The following is a 20,401-nucleotide window of genomic DNA, read 5'->3' as shown; positions in this document are numbered from 1 at the left end:
AAAAGTTCTAATCCCTGGTTGTGTGAGGTGACCAACTGGGGGCTTCCCCTCTTGCAAATCATATTACTGTCTCAGACTGGCATGATCATTTCAATGCCCACTATTCGGATCCCTGTATGCCCGACTCTTCGGTAGATGCTCTAATACCTTCTCAGTCTGAAAACAGGGACTGGTTTACTATGAGCAAAACTTAGGCCTCTGTTGGTTCAATTGTTCAAGCAAAAGCCCCGGGCCCTGAAGGCATCCCTGGCGATCTCTTTCTACCCGAAAGTGTCAACTGGTCACGCTATATCCTACTACTCTTTAACGCTATAGAAGGGGGTGCTCCACTCCCAGAGTCCTGGAAGGGTGCAGAGGAGATTCCCCTATTCAAGAAAGGCGATAGGGACCAACCATGTAACTATAGGCTTATTAGCCTAATTAATTCAATCCAAAAATTGTTTTGTCACGCCTTCCTGTCTAAGATCCGGGATTGGATAAGAGACAACAATATTTTAAACCCCTATCACGCAGGCTTTAGACAAAAGATGGGGACAATAGACCAGGTGTTTCGTCTTCTTCTTGTGTTTTGGAAAACCATGGTCATTGGCCAGGGAAGTTTATTGTTGCTTTTATTGACCTAAAGACAGCTTTTGATCTTGTCCCGAGAAACAAGTTGTGGCATGTGTTAAGAGATATGGGATTGCCAAGCGAAATCTTAGCCCTAGTTATCCGCCTACATGAGGCCAAAATGCAAGAGTTCGGTGGGGTTCTTAAGGCCAGCTCACTGATCCAATTCATGTTAGATGGGGAGTATGCCAGGGGTGTGTGCTAGCACCTAATCACTTCTCTCTCTATATGAATAGTGTGTATTTATCCAGGCACCCGGCAGATGCACCCACTCTAGGAGGGAGGGGGGTAGTAGCAACCCTCCTATTTGCAGATGACACCTTGCTGATGTCGAAAACCCCAGTTGGGGTTCAGCTGCTTCTAAATTCATTCAAATATTTCTGTGACATGCGAGGCCTAGAGATGAACACGTCTAAAACCAAATTCATGACACTAAACCCTCACAAGTCCTATAGGAGTAGACCTACCCTTGGTGGGGTCCGGCTTGAGAGGGTTAGCACCTTCGACTATCTAGGTATAAAAATAAGAAAGCATGTCATGGAAATCGCATCTCGCCAAGATGATTCTGAAGCACAAACATATAGTTGGGCCACTGGGGAAGGAACATTGCACATCAACTAACAAACCGGTTGCTGCTGTTCTGCAGATATACGATTCAAAAGCAGTTAGCTCTCTCGTTTATGGAGCTGGATTGTGGGGATTTGACAAAATGGACGATCTCTCCAGTTCTGAGCACAAATGTTTGAGGAGTTTGGTATCGCTGCCTCAGAGCACCCCACTCCACACCCTAAAGCTGGACTTGTGGAGAGGTGTGGCTCACTGGTTAGAGGCGGCAGTGGAGAGGTGTGGCTCACTGGTTAGAGGCGGCAGATCCGTAAGCAGAGAATCGACCAGGGTTCAATTCCCGACGCGGCAGGGTCGTGGACCAGGGTCAAAACGGACTCGATAGTTCTCGCCTCGGTACCTACTCTAACCAGGAACACACTCGGCAACTCTGGGCATTAAGCTTGCCTCATCTCTACAACGGCCCCCCACAGACGCCGGGGATGCCTGGTTTCACCTTGGAGATACCCAGAAAGGGACCATCTCACAGGGATAGCCACGACGGGTTCCCCAGCGGTCTATAGCGCCGGGACACTTCCGAGTAGCTGTGCGCTGAATAAATTCAAATAACATAACATAACATAACTTGGGAAGGAAATCTATAGCTGACGAAGCCAAGCTTCGCCCACTGTTATTTTGGATAAGAATTAAGGCAACTTCCGAATTTCTCCCATATGCTCATACCCTCATGGAAGTCAGCCACCTGGATAAATTTAACAAAATAAGCTGGTTCAACAATGTGAGGAAACTACTAGTTGACATTGGGTTACAGGGAATTTGGGAAAATACTGACCCTCCATCATTTCCCTCAAAAGGCCAAGTAAAATCACGATATTGGTATTGGGTAGTGCAAGCTGAGCTTGATAATATGTCTCAGTGAGGTTAACATCTGAATTAATGGATTACAAAGTGATTAGTTCCTTGGAGAGCTACCTAGACATTATACAAGTACCAACCGATAGGAAACTTTACATCCAGTTTAGGTGCTGCACACTCCCCCTGAACGAATTTACAGGCAGATGGCACAGCAATCCATCAACATCTCGGACTTGTCTTGGCTGCAAAATATCTATCGAGTCCGTTGTCCATTTAATGTTTGTTTGCCCGGCAAACGCACTTCCAAGAGCAAATTGGCTAAAACCTATCTGTAAGCAGATGGGATCTCGCAACCATGCAAAAGCCCTGCGAATTTTAAGATCTGATGCTAGACCTCTGCTCACCTGTGCTGTCGACAAATTCTTTGGACACCTATGGGACATCAGGAAAAAAGTACAGAAGTCGCTAATTTTAGTAGATGTCTATTGAGTGTACATTTTATAGTTTTTACCTTTTAACCGGCCCAGTGTTTACTGACCCTTAGGATACGCTCTTAACACATGTATTTTATTTACCTAGGATACATGTTGCCATCCTTGTCGTTGGGCAGTTGCCAACTTCTAAGAATACAATGGGGCCACTAAGAGTATAGTGCAAAAGTCTGGAACTTGCTAATTATTTTACATTGGACCTTAACTTTTTAGACGGCTCCGTGCCTTTTTACCCTTAGGACGTAAAGCTGCGTTCTTTTAAAAAACTTTTAACCATGATATAAGCTCCTAAATTTTAACTGCTGTATGTTTTATCATTGTATGGATAATGAAGATGGGAAAACCTTTATGGCGTGTATGCCTAAATAAAGTATCTACTGTATAATCGCATTTACCAGGTTGAGCTACACATACGGGAGCTACTCGCAGATACCTGGAGAGCCACCAGCAGCCCCCGAGCTACTCGTTGGAGAACCCTGCTCTAGTGCATGTCTTTATCTCTCTAATGCATGACTCTGATTAACCGCTTCATTTCATGATCCTCACTCACCCCCTGCACTCACTGCTTGTCTGTAACTCGTTTTTCTGCTGTGTCTAAACGAAACCTTTGAAAGCATTCTGCTATTGATGCCTGCACCTCACCTCTTATTCTGTGCCTTTAGGCTGGCATTTTCTCCGAGCAGCTGTATGTTCTCCTCGTCTACTTTCTCCAGGGCTTCCTGCAGGTCTTTGATTTCCTGCCGTTGCCTCCTCTTGGTGTCTTCAGCTTCAAGGATCCAGCTTTGCTGAGTATATTGACCACTACAGAAGCAGAAACAAATGAGGGACATGAGATTCTGGCTCCTCAGGAAAACAGATTGGGACAACATGTTTACTGGTGGATCTACGGATAAAGCCAGGAGTACAAGTGAGGGAAACGAAGGCAGGAGCAGGTACAACACGCTTAGCACTGGACCGATGAGGAGACTCAAACATGCAAAAAAGAAAAAAACCACGAACAGCATGTACCACTGAACCTATGATGAGGCCCAAGGGTCCATGGGAAGGAGATTAAAGAAAGGAGCAGGTCCTCATATGTACTACTTCATGTACAAATAGACTCAATGGTCCAAAAGAAGGAGGTCATGAAAAAGAACAGGATCTTTATCAGTGGATGCATGATGATATCCCAGAGTCCAAATGAAGGAGTTTGAGGGAACAGACGGGGACTACATGTTTACCACCGGGATATGGTCAGGCCCAAGCGAAGGAGCTCACAAAATGGGCAGGGAGCAGGGGCGGCTCTTTCGCTATGCGGAGGAGCGCCCCCCTCCCCCCACCCTGCCATCAGCAGCAGCTGAAAAATAAAATGATAATAATGCATGTTTATTATCTTTTTATTTTTCTGCTACCGTGGAGTCTTTGGGGTGGGGCCAGAAGATGACAGGCACTGAGGGGGAGTGGTGGGCACTGTTATCAGTGTGCATTACGGTTTGGCTGGGCGTCTCAGGCCGGCCAAACCGTCATGCGCACTAAAGCTGTCTCCAACCCAGCTGCGTTGCCCGGTTGGAGACAGCAGGCTCCTAGTCTCCCTGGGAGAGCCAATCGAGGGTGCTCAGCCAATCCTGCTGCTGCTCTCATGTTGTGAGAGTAGATCAGGATTGGCCGTAGGACCGTCTGGGAGCCTGTGCCTGCAGCGGAGCCAGAAGAGCGGAGATGAGGTGGGCTTTCAGGCAAGTTATTTTTTTTCCCTTCCCTTCCCCCCGACACCAGAGGCGACTGGCAGGGAGATCATGGGACCCCAACAGTCCACGTCAAGGAGCTTGAGGAAAGGGACTGCATGCTTAACATTGAACCCACAAGGATACTCAACGGTCTAATTGAAGGAGCTTGAGGAAAAGAGTAAAACAATCTGTTTAACAACAGACCAATGAGAAGGCACAAGATGAAAATAAAATAGCTCCGAATAAGGCCAATGATTGTTTAGACATGATGGCTGAGAGCAGTAGGAATAATATGGATTTAGCCTAAACGCAGCAGGCACATAGTTTCACTCGATCCCCAGGGACAAACTAGAGGTTACTGGTTCTTTGGTGGAATTCGTCACACATGGTGTGCACAGTGGGTGGGGGCGTGGCTTGAAGCCGATGTGAGCGGATGCGGGCTGCGGAGCTCCGTCCGCCGCTTTCCCCACAATCACATATCCTGAGCCTCAGTCGCAGATACAATAATAGTTCTGCAGACCGGAGACCCTCGAGAGTTTGAAGCGATAGGAGGCGAACCTCATACCGCCTTCAGAAGAGTCAAAACTCGCAGAGATCGGAGCGGGCTGGCAGAGTGGAATCGGTGGCAAGATGGCGCCCGGGCCACAGCTCGACCTCTGTTACTGACGTGGCCTGTCGTCAGAGTATCGGCGCCAGAGCGGAAGAGCAGTTCACCCTATGGAGAAGGCCTGCACACCGGCGCCCGCGCCTTAGGCTGCCCAGCATGTGCAGTATGGGCTATTAGGAGAGCGGCAGTCCCCTGGCATAGAAGAGCAACTAGACCTGCAGCAGAGCCCTGCACGGCGTGAAGATAAAGGACCCTGAGCTCATTGGTGGTTCCGAGCCTGGTTGCCTCTGCACTCTGAAGTCAGAACTGAGAAGCGCGACGGAGGTGGTGGAAAGATGGCGACCGCGCCATAGAGCATCGCAATCAGACCCTGCGGACCGAAGTGAGTGGAACAGGACACAGCTGCGGCGCACGCTTTGAGGACCAGGTGAGCCCAGCGAATACCCAGTGCGGAGAGACTCACCACCTGAGGACCATTATAGAGGTGACGCTGCTTCCCAGGTGGGAATGAGGAGGCCCCGCACACAGTGCAAGCCCACGCAGGAGTTAGTCATCCCAGCAGCCATACCTGGGCAGTAGTGACCGGCAATAAAAGCCCTGGTATCTATCACAGAGGCCACCAACAGTGCACGGACCCAAAGCTGCTGGGGCAGGCCCGCGGTGTTGATCGATAGGAACTGAGGGCCTAGAACCAAGGGAGAAAGGCCTGATGGGTGGCCTATAGCGAAATCGATTTGATGCAGGAAGTGGCCGCAGCATAAGGGAGGCCATGCGCACCTAGTAGGCGGCTGACATAATGAGGGGCAGGGGCACAGGCGGAGCAGGAAAGCTGCAAAGAAGAGGGCCTTCCTGACACCCAGAAAGCTCGTTGCCCTAAGGAATAATCGTGCAGAGATCGAGTCGTGGGACTTCACTAGGTCCATCCGCAACCGGAATCGCCCAGTCAGCAGCAGCCATATGCACGCACATCGGAGCGTGACCTAGGTGCTTCCAACGATCACAGCCGGCAACGAGGAGGTAGTTTTCCGGAGTGAGTACTGTGGCTTCAGCAGGGACGGCAGCTGCGAGGATGCCAGTGGCACAATAAAGTCGAACACCTACTGCTCTATAATGGAACTGACCTCTATTGCGATACAGGCTGCCCGGAGATAGAGAATGAAGCTAGAATCCACCCGGGAAAATGGGGAGAACCCAAAAGAAGAGAGGATATACAGTCCACATTGTAGAAGCCCCAGGCGCCCAGACCGACGATGATGACGAGGTGCTGGAAAGGGAAACAGCTTGACTCCCAGGAAACCAACGCTGATGGATATTATGCAGGCAATCACAGCGTCCCGAGAGGCCCTGTAGGAGAAAATAGATGTGATAGGCACATACTTAAGCCTGTTAAAGGATGATCATCGGAAGCTCAAGGACCATGTGATTTGGAGAAGGAACTTGGCGGTCTCCCTGAGAAGGTGACTGCGATGCAGAAGTCACTAACGAACCTGGAAACTAAAGTCAAAGTGGTGGAAGTGCTGGCCGAAGATAGTGAGTGAAGATCCTGCAGGAATAATATCCGAGTCATCGGAGTGCCGGAAAAAGCGGAGGGTGCGAACATAGTGCGCTTTTTGGAAGATTGGCTCCGAGCAGAAGTAGTCCCAGAGGGACTGTGATCCTTTTATGCACTGGAAAGAGCCCATAGAGTCCCGGCAAGACCGCCTAGACCTAGGGCCTCTCCTCGCCCGATAGTAGCACACCTACTGCATTTTAGGGACAGAGACCATATTCTACAACAAGCTCGCCAAAAACAAGGGCTGCAGATCGAATACAATGCAGTAATGATCTTTCCGGACTTCACCAGGGAAGTTCAACGAAACAGAGCATCCTTCTTAGCCGTTAAAAAGAATCTCCACCAGCTACTATTGCCGTATGTAATGCTGTTCCCTGCGCAGCTCCGAGTGGTGGATACTGGGGGCCCTCGATTCTTCACTACACCTCAAGAGGCCTGGGAATGGCTGGACACGTGGAGGCCTCTGGAGCATCGCAATTCTCCATTGAACACATCTCAACAGAGTCCTTGCGGCAATAAAACAGGATCCAGGGCTCCATCTCCTAGGGAACTCAGCCTGGAACGTTGCAGAGTGCTACAGGAAGTAGCGAAACATAGTCAACAGGGCTCCAGCCCCATCTCAAGTAAAAGCGGAATGGACGTGGAAAGATCCGAAGGTTCTCCAGCTCCCAGTCAAAAATGACTCCTCGGAGACAGATCTGCCAGAGAGCACATCCCAGATGGCGGACGATATTGTCTGATGGATATGGTTGGGTATACCACACTGTAACCTGCGGAGGAGTGATGCAGTGTTGAACTGAGAGGGCGAATAATGGACCCCGCTGCTAGCTTGGTGGCGGCGTGAGACCCTAGATGTCTGGTCCGGGGTGAAGACACTGCTGCAGGTATTGGGGGGGCAGCGGTAGGGATCTTGGTCCAGAACTATAAGCTCATCACCCCTGTAACCACTAGTGAACTTTGCGAGTTTAGGTAAAGTTTGGACGGGAACTAGTTCTTCAGTGCCTGTCCTGGGGAGGGGGAGTTGGGGGTTTTATTTGGTTACCGAGATGTTAGTTGGAGACAGGCGTGTCACAATGGCAGAATCTAGCAGAGGCGCGGTTTAACTCATGCAATGGGACCCTCACTAGATTTAAAATGTATTATGTTGAATGTACGGGGGATGCACTCAATGGTAAGGCGTCATAAAATCCATACATATTTGATCCGTAGGGGGGGGGCCAGATTGCACTGCTCCAGGAGACCCACATTATGGCAAATGAAGGAGCAGCATTGCAGCGTCATTGGAGAGGTCAAGCATTCTATACCAATTACTCGGCATTTGTGCGGGGGAGGGGGTCCTGATCTGGGTATGGGTGGGAGTACCCTTTCAATGCACTAAACAAATTATAGACCCTGATGGCAGATATGTGGTGGTTTCCGGGAGGTTGGATGGTAGGGATATAAGTTTGGGTAGTATCTATGCACCTAACTCGGAGCAGCCAACCTTTTTTTCACACCTCTCTGGGAAATTGGCCTCTATTCTTACAGGTTCGGTACTATTAGGAGGGGACTTTATTTGTATTTCTGATGTTGCCCTGGATTGTTCCCATCCGCCACTGCCTGATGCCCCCACACATAAAATAGCAGAAACACAGCAGCACTGGCAACTGAGGTGGAGATTGGTGGATTCCTGCAGAGCCCAACACCCGGGAATCCGGGATTACTCCTCCTTCGCGGCACTGCATGAAATCCATGTTCGCCTGGATGCCATATTGTGCTCCTCTGACGTACATGAAGGAGTGCCCAGTAGTGAACACCTCACTCGGACGATACCTGACCACAACCCAGAGCTATTAAGATTGCAGTGGTCTCGTGCGAGGCCCAAAATACCGACATGGTGCCTGAGACCCGAGGCCTTAGAGGACCAGGTGTTCCATGGAGAGATAGGCACAGCCATTGAACACTATTTCCAAGACAACGCTAACTCAGCATCGAGTTCCTTGGTAGAGTGGGATGCGTATATCAGGGATGGTGGGAACGCAGAAGACCCTACTACAGGACATACAGAGGGCGGACCAGCGCCTAAGAGAGCTAGAACTCTGATCAGCAGGGAGATCTCTTGGAGGCTAGAGAAGCTGTGGCCGTGCCGGTGGAGCGCCTTCGCTGTTTCGACTACAAAAAATATATAACCCGAGCCCACATGGAAAGGGATAAGTCGGGAGTTCTTTTGGCTTGGTTGGCCAATCCAGCCAGGAGGGGTTCTGTCATATTGGAGATTAGAGAGCAGAATGGAGAAGTGTGGTACGACCAACAGGGTATCAATACCCTGTTTCTAGATTACTATACCGATTTGTCCAAAAGTAGATTATCTCCAGTAGAAGAGGGCATAGACGAGTTCATAGGAGATGTAAAACTACCAGTCTTGGATGAGGAACTCACGGATATCATGGGACGGGTGTAAAAATAGGGGAAGTGAGAGGAGCTATTAAAAATATGGCAAGAAATAAAACACCGGGGACAGATGGCCTACCCATTGAATTCTACCTAGCAGACATTGACTTGCTGGCCCCCAGACTGGGGAAGCTGTACAATGAGGCAAGGCAGGTGGGGCACCTGCCTATCTCGACCAGGGAGGCGATTATCGTACCGCTGCTTAAACCGGGGAAACCACCCTGGGATAGAGTAGCATACCGCCCGCTCTCCATGCTTAACCTGGACTACAAAATCCTGAGTCGTATACTGGCCACTCGCTTGCTTCCACGCATGACAACCCTAATACACATAGACCAGTTCGGGTTTATACCCTCCAGAAACACAGCCCTTAATGTCCGACGCCTCTGGCGAGTACTGGAGGCAGATTCACATAGGAAAGACGTGGCAACGGTCTTTTCAGTGGACATAGAGAAGGCATTTGATAGCCTGGAGTGGCCGTATTTATTCCAAGTGATGCGGAAGGTTGGGCTGGGAGATAGGTTTGTGGACTGGACGGCTCTCTTATATTCCACCTCTACTGCTAGAGTTAAAACAGGTGGGCTAATATCGGACTCCTGTAGAATAGGACAGGGAATGCGACAGGGGTGCCCTCTTTTATTCGCCCTGGAGCCGTTTGCAGCTAGGGCTAGAACAGGTCAATACTATCAGGGACTTAATGTTTGTGGGCAGATCCACCACATTGCACTTTACGCAGATAACCTACTGATGTTCTTGGCAGAGTCGGGGGAGGCGCTTCGGGGCACGAAATAATTGTGACAGGCGCTAGGTGGAGTAGCAGGGAAGAAGGTAAACTGTTAAAAGTCTTGTTTATTCCCAGTGATGGAGGGTAGGATAGGCCCACAAAAGACTGAAGGAGTAAGATGGGAGGATAGGAGCTTGATGTACTTAGGTACCCAGGTATACCACACTCAGGAAGACATCCTGGAGGGTAACATAGGGAGAGCCATTAGAGGTACAAAAAGTAATTTTTACTTCTGGGGCTCTTTACCATTGTCAGTGGCCGGCCAGGTAGCTCTACTTAAGATGCTAACTGTGCAGAGATTGCTGTATTACTTTAGGACCCTGCCCGTCTGGATACCAACCAGGTACTTCACCCAACTTAAGTCGATGATCAAAGGGTTTCTGTGGGGAAATGGCAGGCGAAGAGTGGCACATAGCGTCCTCATGCGTCCGAGTGCAGAGGGAGGATTGGCGGTGCCTGACTTTGAGGCCTACTACCTTTTAGCACAGCTACAGGGGCTCACCAAGTGGGTGGCGAGTTGCATCAGGGGGATGGAGGAGCCGAGAGAGGACTCCGTGACCTTAAGAGTGAAAGATCGATATGACTTACCCAGGGGAGACTTTCTGTTGCACTCCGTCCTCACCGCGGCCATACAAAATCACTGGGGAGAGGGACTCACCAAGCCACGGACGTCACTGGGATGCCAGTACCTGGTAATGGCGGCAGGAGCTTTTAAGGAGGTCACATGTTTATACCGTGAATAATGCGGGAAACACTGCTGCCCTTAACGGAATTGCGACTGAAGTGGGTGGCGGACCTTGTTGAGGGTATTCCAGAGAAAACCTGGGGGAGTCAGTTGAGAGGGCTTGGAAGAGCACCAGGAATGCCAGATTCCAATTGGCCAATTTTTATATCCTACACAGGGCATACATTACCCCGGAGAAGATTAATAAATATTTTCAGTCCCAAGCAGCGGCTTGCCCGCGATGCAACAGGGAAGGAGCAGATTTCAAACATATGCACTGGGGCTGCCCGCACCTGGGTAGTTTCTGGGAAAAAGGTAACTACGCTGTTGGCAGATATTACTGACAGGGAAGTCGAGGCGTCTCAGGGGTACTGCCTGTTACATTGGTATCCGCACACGACTAAAAACAAAATCACGAGTACATTTCTAGATATGGGCTTAGTACTAGCTAAAAGAGATATAGCCATGCACTGGAAAGCAAAACAAGGGCCAACTATAGCCAGATGGAAGAAAGAACTCATTAAGAGGGCAGAATGTGAAGGAATAATTAGGATGCAAATAGCAAAACAAACGGGAAGTGAGAAGGTGCTGGAAGCAGCAAGAGCATGGGAAACCTTAGTAGTACTACTCCGGACTCCAGATGATGCTGAAGATGAGGAATCGGTAGGAGAACCCCTGGTGGGAGTAGTCTAGGCCCTTCACACCCCCGACCAACTTATAGACCCAGGGAGTTAGACAGCAACCCAAGTACATTTCCGCCCTCATTGACCGAGGGTTCCTAAAGTAATACCTCAGACAATCGTGAAACAAAGCTTGAAGCAGAAGCTTATCACAAACGTGTTATTTGTACATAAGTGACCCGCCTGGAGGGAGGGAAGGGTGGGGGTTAGTTGAGGGGAGGGAGTTTGACTTAGAGATTGAAGATATATGTAGCAGCCCAAGAAATAAACACAAATAACTCCTGTCGATTGGTTTGCAGGGGGAGGAGGGAGGACTCTTGATTGCAGTGAGGACCTGTGTTCCTTTGTTTTGTGTTGCTACTGAGTTGTATGTATCATAGTCCAGCTAATTATTATCCTGATCAATGATAAATATGATGCATTGTTGGTTTCTGGAACCTTCTGTAAACGCCAATAAAGTATGTTTAAAACAAAAAATGGTGTGCACAGAGGGTACCGTGCCCGTGACGTCCTGAGGTACTACATTTAGTATAGGTTGCCAAAGAGGAATACTCACGGTTTGGTGACACTTGAATCACCACTGTATTCTGGGATAACAGGCTCCATGGTGTCTAATTCATGAAAAAAGACAAAATGGAAATATCACATTATTTAGGAAAGATGTAGATATCCCTCACCAGCTGACTACAACCCTTTTGAATCAAGGTCCCACTTGGTGAAGCCAAACACCCATCCCGATAATGCCATTTGGGAACATCAAATAGGCAATGCTATGGAGAGGTGTGGCTCACTGGTTAGAGGCGGCAGATCCGCAAGCAGAGAATCGGCCAGGGACCAGGGTTCAATTCCCGACGCGGCAGGGTCGTGGACCAGGGTCAAAACGGACTCGATAATTCTCGCCTCGGTACCTACTCTAACCAGGAACACACTCGGCAACTCTGGGCATTAGCTTGCCTCATCTCCACAACGGCCCCCCACATTCGCCGGGGATGCCTGGTTTCACCTTGGAGATACCCAGGAGGGACCATCTCACAGGGATAGCCAGGACGGGTTCCCCAGCGGTCTACAGCGCCACGATGCCTCAGGGCAGCAGTGCGCTTTACAAGACACATACATTTACATACATTTACATGTTATACGAGTCCAGACCCTAGTTGATTTCATCATTTTATAATGCATACTCCATACACCTACTCTGCCCTTTTGGGGGAAGTCCACATCTCTGTCAATAATATACTCCCCATAGGAAGTAATATAATGATTTCCTCTATAATTATAGGGGAAGGGAATACGCAGTAGAACCCAAACTTTTTGTATGAGATTTTTTTAAACTAGGTTCAAGTACAGTGAGCACAAGAAAACGTGGTCAAAGGAAAATTAAAAGCGATTAATGTTAAAATAAAACCTGCCAAAAATTTAAAAACGATGTCACATCAGAAACTACATAAATGCCTAGATTAATATATAAAAGAGTAAAAGGGCTATACAAGGCAGACAAGGACAAAAACATCTTTAGGTTACCCATCATGCAATTCATTAAAGATGGTCCATACATCTTCATACTTAGTTATGTTTTTTCTCTGAACTGCATCAAATGTGGACACTAGTAAGCAATCGTGATGAATTAGGATTTTACTCAACTTCCAGACTTTTAATACTGGCCTGTCTGCACCCACCGAGGCCACACCTATTCAACCAAAGTCAGAGGTAAAAATTCAAATTGTTGGGGATATCATTCAAAACTACTATGGAATGTAAAGGTGGAATGATCCCTCCCACAATCCAAGCTAACTGCGTCACACATATCTTTTCAGAATGCCTCAGCCTTTGTACAACTCCACAACATATGAAAAAGGGAACCCCTTCTTGACAACACCCTTAACATACATCAGACATTTATCATCAGCTTAGCCATTCACACTTGTGTCCAATATCCTCTGTTGGACGTATACGAAGTTAAGGTCCATAGGGCTACAAATAATTGAGCTACAAATAAAATCCCATCTTTCACTGTTAATATCTATATTAAGACCGTCCATCTGTTTTTCTATAACATGTAACATTTTGCCTACAAATGAATTGCACTTAGAGATCCTTGAGTAAGTGGTCCTGCAGAATGAGACCCCACAAGGCTCTCTATACTTCCTTGAGGTCCATTGGTTCTAGAACTTCTAGAGTGCAGATAATATGTTGCCAGTCCCAGAATGAGGGCACTGAGGTGTGGAATTTGATGTGGAGGTCTGCACTGTGCTGTAGTGCGAGAAGCAATATATCTAAAATAGCAGACAATCAGTTCAACGTCGCCACAGTCTGCTATCTTCATCAGAAGTGAATTATTATGCGCCATATGTTAGTGACTTGAAAATGGCCCTGCAAGATAGTTGAAGCGTGGTCCCTGCTGCCCCACATTCACAGTCTTGGATTACCCCTAATAGCAAAGCTCTGAAAAAAAGGAGACATTCACTCTCCCGCAACAAAATTTTACCCCGACTAGTGGAGATTATGAGGACGATAAGTATGCCATACTGTGCACACATCCATCCTCACATCTGCAAAGCATCTATGAAGACCTAGTATGTATGCTTCCTATCTTCCCAGGCATAAAGATGTGTCCTTAGAAAACTACTTTTCTCTCTCCCTCCTACATTGTTCACATTTTCCTCTCTAAATTGATAATTTGCCTCATACTTATCCTCAAAGGTCTTGGGTATCATAATGAGCCAAGTAACCCTCCTACAAGACCTCCTACTTCATCCTATATTTCTCCCACAATCCCCACGCCCAAGGTCGCAATTTCTGCCTTCTCGCACACATCTCCTGCTCCGCAAGTTTCCACTCTCAAGTCTGTCTACAAACCTTTATGTGCACCGTTCAACCCATTTGGCTCCTAAATTAACAAACCACATCTGCCTTCCTGCCTCAAAGTCAGTCTCGAGACAGAGGAAGAAGGCAAGCGTAAAAGGTGGCACACAGGACAATGCAAATGACACTGTTTCACATGTAAAACTACTGTCCCAGAGTCGCAGCCTCAGCACAACCAAACGCACTTCCAGGTCAATAGTGGCAGATAGAGTACTTAACTCTGACTTACCTCGAGCTCCCTTGTCTGGCAACAGTGGTTGTTGTGACTCCTCACTACTCCTATTAGTTTGCACCCAGCTTGACTTGTTTCTTCACTTGTTTGTTTTTCCCCAGTTCACTTCCCTTGGTTTCCCTGTACCCTCTTCCTGGAATGCCTTGTTATCTACCTCATTACCCTTATGTTGAGTTCCCATCCAGTCTCCCCCCTACCAGGTGCTGAAGTGGTCTTCATCTCTGGCCCCTGTGTTGGTTTCAGGGTACACCAGGAATAGTTACAGCATACCAGCTACTTGCACCAGGTGAGTCCCAAACTTTGATAGTTATAGCTCTTACATCACTCCTGTGTTGTGATCTCTTAGGAATCTGTGTTCTCGCACCTCAGGTGGAGACCTGTCCTTAATAAATCTCACTCAAGGAGCTGTGCCTAAAAATCCTGTCTAGCTCTTCCAACTACCAACCCATGGAAGTGTCTCTCTGTCCATTCCCTCACCCTCTTTTCCCCTTAACCTCGGTCTTGGTTAAACCCCTTGACCTAATACAAGGGGCTAAATCGACCTCTATGGGGGAGAGGGAGGGAATGAACGTGACACCGTAAAGTAGCAATGCCAAGTGCGCTGACACTCAAAGCCCTTCTCAACCATGAAGGCATGGATACTGATTGCTTCAAATCTACCTTGGTCATGCACCTATTAAAGAAAAACAGCACTGACCCCTCCAGACCCTATCTACTTCATTTTCTCAAAAATTCTTCAACGGATGATTTTTAATTGGCTACCCCCTTCATCTCTGCTCACAACTTGCTAGACCTCTTTTAATCTAGCAGGGCATTACACTTCACAGAAATGTGATAGTTCTAATGTATGTAACCTCGCAACCCCTGCCCACCACAATCACTTCTCTTCTGTTATCATACTCTTTGGTTTCTCTGTGGTACCTGATACTGTCAACCTCTCCACTCTTCTATTCAAATCTGTAGACCACAGACTGTCTGTCAACCAGTTTTCTCCTGTCTGTCTCACTCTTCCTTATCAGTCTCTAGGTGCCCTTTCTCTCCATCCTCACACCCTTACTCTTCTCACTGTAAACCTCATCCCTTCATTATATCATTCCTTCCTTCAACCTTGTTATCATTTCTACAAAGATGATGCCTTTGCTCCTCACCTCCTGGCACAAGTTTCAAACTGCCTCACAGCCATTCACCACCGGATGAAAATTAATTCACCTTATGATAAATTAATCCAAAATTAAAACTATCAAATTTCCCGCCACACCTACCACTACCCTATCCCCATCTAACCAACATCATCACCGAAGTATCTTCAGCCAGAAACCTTGAGGTGCACTTCAGCCCTTCAATGAACATAGAGACGTTCATAACTCCCAGCAGATATGCAATCTGCGACAGTAACTCTTATTCCCAAAGCCGGTAAGCCCCAAGATAGGTGTGATTCCTACCAGCCAATATCCTTACTCAACACTGATATCAAAATCCTGGCTAAAATGCTGGCGCTTGTGACCCGAATGGTGCACCCCGATCAAAACGAGTTTATGCTGGGGCAGTCGACCGCGTTAAACTTGAGACGGCTCCAAAATAACCTGGAGGTGGGGGCAGCCTCACCTGTGGGATGAGTATTAGCTTTGTTGGATGCCAATAATGCCTTGAGTGGACGTACCATTTTGGGGTTTGGGCAAAATGGGCTTTGGCCCTAAAAATAGGAGATGGATCAAATTACACCATGATAGGTCAAAAGCAAGGGTACGGGTATTCCTCAGTAGTATTCTGCATGCACAGGGGCACGCGGCAGGAATGCCCTCTCTTGCAGATGTTCTTTGCATTGGGATAGAGGGATTTGCAGAATGGGTGAGGGTGAACGCACAGATCTGGGTCTGGCGTCGGGGGGGTCTGGATGAGAGAAAAGCATACCGTTATATGTGGATGACATTTTGCTTTACCAGACACAAGCGGCTTTGGCAATACACAGACTGCAAAATATATTCCACACTCTTGGAGAGGTCTCTGGGTTCACTATCCATTGGGAAAAATCCTTATTATTTCTGGTGGGAGAGTGGGATCAGGAGACACTTATCCTGCTGTTGAGGGTGGAAAGGAGTCGTTTTGAATACTTTATATTCCGACGGCGACTCTTAGGTGCTGGAGAGAGCATAGTGATCCATGGAGCGCAGCCCAGGATTTCGGGAGAAATGAAGCCATGCCCAAATTTTACTGTGATTACTGCAATACCTACCTCACCCATGACTCGCCGCCGATGAGGAAGACTCACTGCAGTGGCAGAGAGCATAAGGAAAACGTGAAGGATTACTACCAGAAATAGATGGAGGAGCAAGCGCAGAGCCTCATCGATAAAACAACCGCTGCCTTCCAACAAGGAAAGATCCCACCGACTACCTTCACCGGCCCTCCCCCTGCAAGAAGTATTATAATACCACCACCAAATCTTCGAGAGTTTACCACCTGGGATGATGTCAGCACCCCCTATGGCAGGTCCGCCAATGATATCAATGATGGGGCCGCCTCCACATCGGATGATGCAAGTCGGACCGGGACCAGGAATGCGGCTGCCAACGGGAGGGGACATGCAGATGATACCAGGCCTCATATAATGCGGCCTCCTTCACAGCCTATGATGCTCCAAGCCAGACCGAGAATGGCCAGTCCCGAAAGATAAAGTCACAAAGTTCCACCTCATTTCTGTTTTCGTTTGCTGTCAGTGCTGCAAGATGACTTCTTGACAGGAGAGTTTGTCACAGTTAAGGACTTCTTGAGAGCTGTGGAACTGATGTATGGCAAGTCTCCCCCCTCATCTGTACAACCGCTGTTGCATCTTTGAAGGGAATTGCCACAGTGGAGTTGGTGGAAGCCACCTACACCTTGCCGCCCCTTCCTACATCTTGCCCCGGCAGTTTTTAACAGGTGTTTATTTTACATCACCCTGATGTGTCTGGTATTTTTTTTTATTCAGGTTGATACATTTTCCAATTTTTTTTGCAACAATGATAGGAATTTGTTTTGAACTGTGGCTGTATACTTAGATATATGTTGTTTAAAAATATATAAAAACACAGTGAATAAAAAAAAATACTTAGGGATATGGATCTCTAGGGACTTGGATTTGCATTATGAGGCGAACCTGGCTCCCCACCTAAAAAAGTTAGACTGAGACGTTACACACTGGCAGTCGCTGCCATTCTCCTTACTGGACAAGGCAGCAATGTTTAAGATGTTAGCACTTCCTCAGTTTCTTTATTTGTGCTTCAGAACTCCATATAGGATTCCAGATTCATTCGTTTTAAGGGTGGACACATTAGTACGAATACTGTTGTTACTTTAGACTATTGCAAACGCAATTGATAATGTGTTAAATGCACTTTAAACTTGTATAATATTAGCCTCAGCAATTCCTCCAATTTACTTGGATGGGCAAACTTTGGCCGTTTTGCAGTCTCCCTTTTGGGCTATCCTCTGGCCCTTGGTGTTTCACCAAGGTGCTTCGACCTGTAGCGGGTTGGCTCAGAGCAAGGGGGTAAGATTAATCATACACCTGGATGATATTCTGCTAATAACTCAGTCCAGGGAAGTTGTTTCCCACAATAAAGAGCTCACCATAAACTTATTAGAGCACCTAGGTTTTGTCATAAACAGGAATAAATCTTTCCTGGTACCGAGCCAGGAAACACAGTTTCTGGGCTTTATTGGAAACACATTACAGGCGGAAGTGAAGTTACCAGGGGAGAAGCTGAGGAAGCTTCGCAAGGAGTTGAGGAAGATATTAGGGAAAAAAGAGTTCTCCTTAAGGTCCTTAGCAAGGATACTGTGTCTCCTGTCTTTGACAATCCAGGCAATCTACCCGGGTCCCCTGCATTACTAGGCACTGCGAAGACTCAAAGCGAGAATGTTGAAAACCACCCAGTCTCACTCTCAAATGCTATCTTTGGACCCGGATTCAAAGATGGTACTATCATGTTGGCTCAAGAATGCCGAAGCAGGTAATGACAGAGGAGAAACCAGAGATAATAATAGCGTCTGACCCGGGTTTAGCAGGATGGGGTGCGAGATGTGGCAACTCATCAGCAGGGGGACGCTGGTCACTTCAGGAGAAGGAGTTGCACATCAACTGCTTCGCATTACTAGCAGGTTCATTTACAATTCATTGCTTCACCAAGAATTGAATAAAGTGTTCCGTGATGTTACATTTGGACAATCTAGCTGCAGGCAGGTACGTCAACAAGATGGGAGATCCTCACTCCAATGGGCTTTCAGATCTAGCGAAGGTCTTTTGGGGTTGCTGCTTAAGCAAGGGAATTTCTGTAGTGGTGGAACATATTCCTGGATTAAGCAATGGTGTGGCGGATTGGTTTTCCCAGAATCTCAAAGATTTCAGCAATTGGAAGTTGAACAGAGAAGTTTTTCTGAATATTCAAGCCCTTGGGGACCCTTCGGGGTAGATCTCTTTCCAGACAGACTGAATACACAGCTGTCGAACATTTTCAGCTAGAGGCCGGGGCCAAAGGCTTGGGAAGTGGATGCCTTCCTTCAAAATTGGAGGGGTCTAACACCTTATGCTTTCCCTCTGTTTGCCATGCTACCAAGACTGCTGTTAGACATACGCCAGAAAAAAGAGATCACAGAAGTGATAACACCGCTTTGGCGTTCACAGGCATGGTTCCCACTTATGCTAGAAATGAGCATAGATTTCCCAATCTTGATTCAGGGTTTCAGAGGAATAATTACCGGTCCGGAGGGAGAAAGATACCCTCTTGTAGTGCAGGGGCTACTGACGCTGATGGCCTGGAGGGTTTTAGGAGACAGTGGCACATCCCAGGCCTTTTGGCAGATGCTTTCAAACTCATATCTGAGTGATGGGCACCTGGAACAATAAAAGCATATTGACTAGCTTGGGAGAAATGGGTTTGTTGGTGTCTTCGATGGGATTACGATCCTGTTTGAACTGATCCAGTACATGTGGTTAATTGCCTATCAGAACTGTACGCTCAGGGCTCTCTTATAGAACTGTTATTGTATACAGATCAGCTATAGCTGTGGGTCACTGTGAAAATCATGCGAAGTATGCAGGTACTAAACCCACCTACTGTAAAATACACTGCTTTATGGGATGTTAGAGAAGTTCTACGGGCACTAGTGAACTGGGGTGAAAATTCTGGTCTTTCTCTGAAGCGTATCTCTTATGAACTTACTGTTTTACTCTGTATGGTATCGGTTAGACGAACTACAGATGTGAAAGCATTGGATGTAACTAGCAGAGGCTATCTACCTGAAGGGTTTTCCTTTTATTTTATATGGAGAACAAAGACTATGTTGACTTCTGTATTCTATCCTTTCTTTACTCAGAATGAAAGACTTTGCGTGGTAAAATGCTGGATGGAACAGTGGTGGCTCGTCTGCTATGGCGGGGGAGCGTTGCCCCACTGCTTTTAAGCAGTGCAACGTAAAGGAACTATAAAATGATAATAACTCTGCGTTATTATCATTTTATGTTTCTGTGCTACTTAGTGTGCGGGCAGGCGGGTGGGCGGGGCTGCTTTTCTCTTGGAGCAGAGCAGGGCAGGGGTGGTTTGCCCACATCTAAGAGCACATGACTGTTGGCCAGCCCTCTCGAGCCGCCCTAACCAGTCATGCGCACTTTCCCCATTCTCCATGCAGGATGCATGCGAGCCTGCATGGAGAACATGCCCAGGCCCCTTTTCCCTGGCTGAGTGTCGAACCAGGATGCTCAGACCAATCACAACGCTGCATTGCATGATAACACTAATTTAGACCATGGATCCGGCTGGCATAGAGCGCATAGGCCTACCTCTAAATGTATAGTGGATGGCGTGAGCACACAGCACCTGAAGTCAATGGGTGGAAGTGGGGGCACTATTGGCAATAAGTACAGCTGACCAGGGAGGCCCAACCCCATCTGTTTTATCTGTAATATGTTGAAAATGAATAAAGGTAACAAGGCTGAAGTGTCTCCTCAATCTGCTGTGGTAATCTCTCATAAAGCTCATAATAAAATGAGGCCTAAATCCCATGCCAAGAGCAGATGGGCTGTAGATAGCGTGTCCCATTCAGCGCACTTTGGAGGCCCTTTCTGTTTACATGTCACACCATAGGTCAGAATCGACTGCCATTTCCGCCTGTGGTATATTGCACACTTCAGTCTTCTTAACAGTTTGGATGTGCAGTTCAGATACACGAGAAGCCCATATGGGCAGCCCATAACATACCACAGGTCCATTCATGGGCAAAGGCAAAAGTGGTGTGCAATGGGAACTGGGTAAATTAGCCCCTAACACAAC

General features: G+C 47.6%; 1 protein-coding gene and 1 pseudogene across 1 annotated transcript in view; one reads left to right on the top strand and one right to left on the bottom strand.

Annotated features, from left to right (window-relative positions):
- The window catches only part of LOC146797070 (uncharacterized), a 46,975-nt gene extending 35,370 nt beyond the window's left edge, over positions 1-11,605 (bottom strand). Inside the window, exons 1-2 of the mRNA XM_085630297.1 lie at positions 11,556-11,605; positions 3,162-3,320 (exon numbers count right to left, since the gene is read on the bottom strand). Of these exons, the coding sequence (XP_085486423.1) occupies positions 3,162-3,320; positions 11,556-11,605 (209 nt within the window). The remainder of the gene's footprint in view (positions 1-3,161; positions 3,321-11,555) is intronic.
- Positions 11,606-16,290: 4,685 nt separating this feature from the next.
- On the top strand, positions 16,291-16,767 carry LOC146797069 (U1 small nuclear ribonucleoprotein C-like; annotated as a pseudogene).
- The last annotated feature ends 3,634 nt before the right edge of the window (positions 16,768-20,401 follow it).

This window comes from Triturus cristatus, chromosome 10, assembly GCF_964204655.1.
Source record: "Triturus cristatus chromosome 10, aTriCri1.1, whole genome shotgun sequence".
Lineage (NCBI taxonomy): Eukaryota > Metazoa > Chordata > Amphibia > Caudata > Salamandridae > Triturus > Triturus cristatus.
This window is presented reverse-complemented; position numbering and strand designations above follow the sequence as displayed.